At 61.4% G+C, this 2894-nt stretch overlaps 1 protein-coding gene across 1 annotated transcript in view; it reads right to left on the bottom strand.

Annotated features, from left to right (window-relative positions):
• Positions 1 to 2894, bottom strand: part of Cck (cholecystokinin) — a 4197-nt gene that overhangs the window by 957 nt on the left and 346 nt on the right. The window contains exon 2 of the mRNA XM_010624497.2: positions 2404 to 2625. Within this exon, the coding sequence (XP_010622799.1) occupies positions 2404 to 2623 (220 nt within the window). The 5' untranslated portion in view covers positions 2624 to 2625. The remainder of the gene's footprint in view (positions 1 to 2403; positions 2626 to 2894) is intronic.

The raw sequence follows: 2894 nt of genomic DNA, 5'->3' as shown, positions 1-2894 counted from the left end.
AGGAAATCGTGTGTGTGTGTGTGTGTGTGTGTGTGTGTGTGTGTGTGTGTGTGTCCCACCCTGCAAACCCCTCAGGGGCCTGGGCACCCAAGGGAGAGGTGAGGAACCCCTCAGTATCCCCATCCAGGCTGCTCTGCCCCGGAGGGGGAGTCACAGGGCAGCTCTTCTGCTGATGAACAGCCCCACAGGGGCTCGAGATGAGGTGCACTAGCTGCTAAGCCGGGAGGAGCACAAGCAACAAGGGCCCGCCCTTCCCCACCCCTGCCTGCCCAGCATCACCTCCGCAGGCGGCAGCCCCTGCCCTGGACACTGCCTGCCCTGCGGGGAGCTGGTCCACAGGTGCAGCTGGGTGGAAAGGGCCCCTCCCTGCCCCGACAGTGACTGTGCTCCGGGCTGCCACCGCCCAGGTCCCCGCCTAAAGAAGCACAGCTCCCACGACAGCCACAGCTGGGGTACCCGCGTGCCCCCTCCTCTCACCCACACCTCACGCTGTCTGCACCTAGGGCTGTCCCTGGGCTGATGGGGAGGAGGGCTAACAACTCGTCCTTGGAACGGGAGCCAAGTGGCCCTTTAAACCCAGGATAGCGGCGATCCACTGGGCTGCCAGGACGTCAGGACACGGACAGGCCCTCAGCCCTGCTGTTGCCTGGAGGTGAGGCCACACCACTGTCACTCACCCTCAGGACCGTGGCTGCAGGGACACAGAGGGCGTGAAGGTGCCATCAGGGCTCTCAGAAGGCCAGAGAGAGGCTGTCAGCTGTGGCACCAAACTCTGCGGGTTGAGCAGGTGTGAGCTGTGTGCCACTGGGCCACCAGAGGCCTCTCCAGGCCTCCCCTGCTAGAGCTGTGTCTCCCTGGCCACTAAGAGCCCAGAGGCCACTAAGAGTCAGGACTGCTGAGAAACTCACACATGCAGGCTCTTGGCTAGAACCTTGAAGCACTATGGATACCAGAGCTGAGTCTGCTATGATTTCCAAGTGTGCAACACACCCCAGGGCACTGTGCAGTGTGTGAGTGTGAGTATCACTCCGTTCCCATGGTCAGCTGGAAGAGCAGGTGTCCCAAGCTGGCGCTGATCCCCACATCACAGCTAATCCCTAGGTGACTTCTGTTCCTACCTGGGCCTATGTGGCCCCGAGCTGCAGGAAAGGAAAGGGGTTGAGAAGATGGTTTGGAAAAACCTTCCAGCTAAGGCTCATGGTTCCTGCTATCAGAGCTGCCCGAGCAAGGCTAGGAGATAGTCTGGCAACTCATTTTTTATCTAGATTGTTTCTCTTGGGTCTTTGCTAAACCTGGGGAGACAGTTCCTTATCTACAGCTCAGCACAGCACAAGACACTCCAGGTGGGTCTCGATGGTCTTCAGCCCACGTCAGGGGCAGACATAAATTACTTTCCCACCTGCGAGAAGAGCCCCGAAGCAGTCAGGCTAACTCTGTCCCTGCCTGTGTGTCCATCTCTCAATGTAAGTAGCAGGCAGGCCACACAGGTGGTGGTGGGGTGATTTCCCTGCAGGAGGAAGAAGTGTGACAGGCAGCCTCCTGTCCTTTCCTTTGAAGCGCCCTGGACATGAAGGTCCTGTCTCCTGTCAGGTAAGAGCACAGGAGTCTGAGGGCTGACCCTGTGTGCTCTCCCTTTTGGCCAAGCCAGGGGCTGAGGCTCAAACCCTGCACGTGGAAAGGGCCTCCCACACCTCCCTTGCCCAGCCTGTCTCCCGTGTAGCCCTGCCCAGCAGCAGCAGGGTCCTTGGTGTCACTGTGGATAAAGCCAACAGAAACACCGTCCCCAGCCGTGGTCCTGCGGGCTGCTGCTGTGGCTGAGCCTCTTGGGTCACAGAGACCAGGCAGGGCTCAGGGAGCTCCGTCCCATCTCCTCTTGCCATGGGGACAGGGACCCTTGGGGGGGGTCCACTAGTGTTTCCCTACTCCCAGAGAAGGGTTCTGATGCTGCAAGACTGTCTCTCTCAGGCAGCAAAATGCAGACAGGCACGTCTCTGTAACCATGTTACCCACTGCTAGGAGAAGCTCCGAGCTGCAGCCAGCACTGCTGTCACTACTCTGGAGAGAACAGACACTGCCACATCTTGTCAGGGCCTGGGCACCTGGGGCAGGGGGTTTCCACGGTGACGCAGCTAGGATGTCTGATGCCTCTGGAGCCCTTTTGGGGGTGTAGTCAGTATCTTTCAGTGCCCCTGAAATGGCGCTGGCGTAATCCGCAGCGCAGTGCCCCAGATGGGCTCACAGGAAGTGTTTATGCAGGTCCCTCAAGTCCTACACATCAGCTGTCAGTCTGCCACAGGGACGCCAGGCCCACCCTGTCCAAGGTGGGGGACTCTGGAAAGGGGACACCTCCTTTCGGGCACAGACATCAGACTAGGACAGCAGGCACGGAGTGGGGGGGCTTACCTTTCCGGGCCTGCTGGATGTACCTGGCTAGCAGAGCACCCAGGCGCGCCCTGGGCTCGGTGGCCGTCCTAGGCGCAACCCGCAGCTGCCTTCGGGGCGCATCCTCTGGGCGCAGGGTCCCAGGTCCTGGGGGTCCAGCCAGAGATAGAGGCTGCGTCCAGGCGCCGGTCGCCAGAACCACCATCAGCACGCAAAGGCACAGGCACAGGCCACCGTTCATGGCTGTGGAGGGCAGGGAGGGGGTGAGGCCGCAGGGAGCAGGCGAGTCCGGGAGGCAGAGCCCAGGTCCCGCGCCCACACCCGGCTGGTGTCTGGAGCAACCCCGGGACTGGCTCCCCTCGTGTGCAGAGGAAGGAGGGGTCCTGTCCTTCTGCAAGTGAGCGGGGTCTAGAGAGCGTGCTGCAGAGCCAGTCTTTTCGCGGACCCTGGACAGGGGCTTGGGAGAGCCTGGCTGTGCGCTGGAGAGGGGCGCAGGAGTGCCTGGCTGTGCG

The sequence above is a fragment of the Fukomys damarensis genome, unplaced genomic scaffold, assembly GCF_012274545.1.
Source record: "Fukomys damarensis isolate Sample0158 unplaced genomic scaffold, DMR_v1.0_HiC HiC_scaffold_12, whole genome shotgun sequence".
Lineage (NCBI taxonomy): Eukaryota > Metazoa > Chordata > Mammalia > Rodentia > Bathyergidae > Fukomys > Fukomys damarensis.
This window is presented reverse-complemented; position numbering and strand designations above follow the sequence as displayed.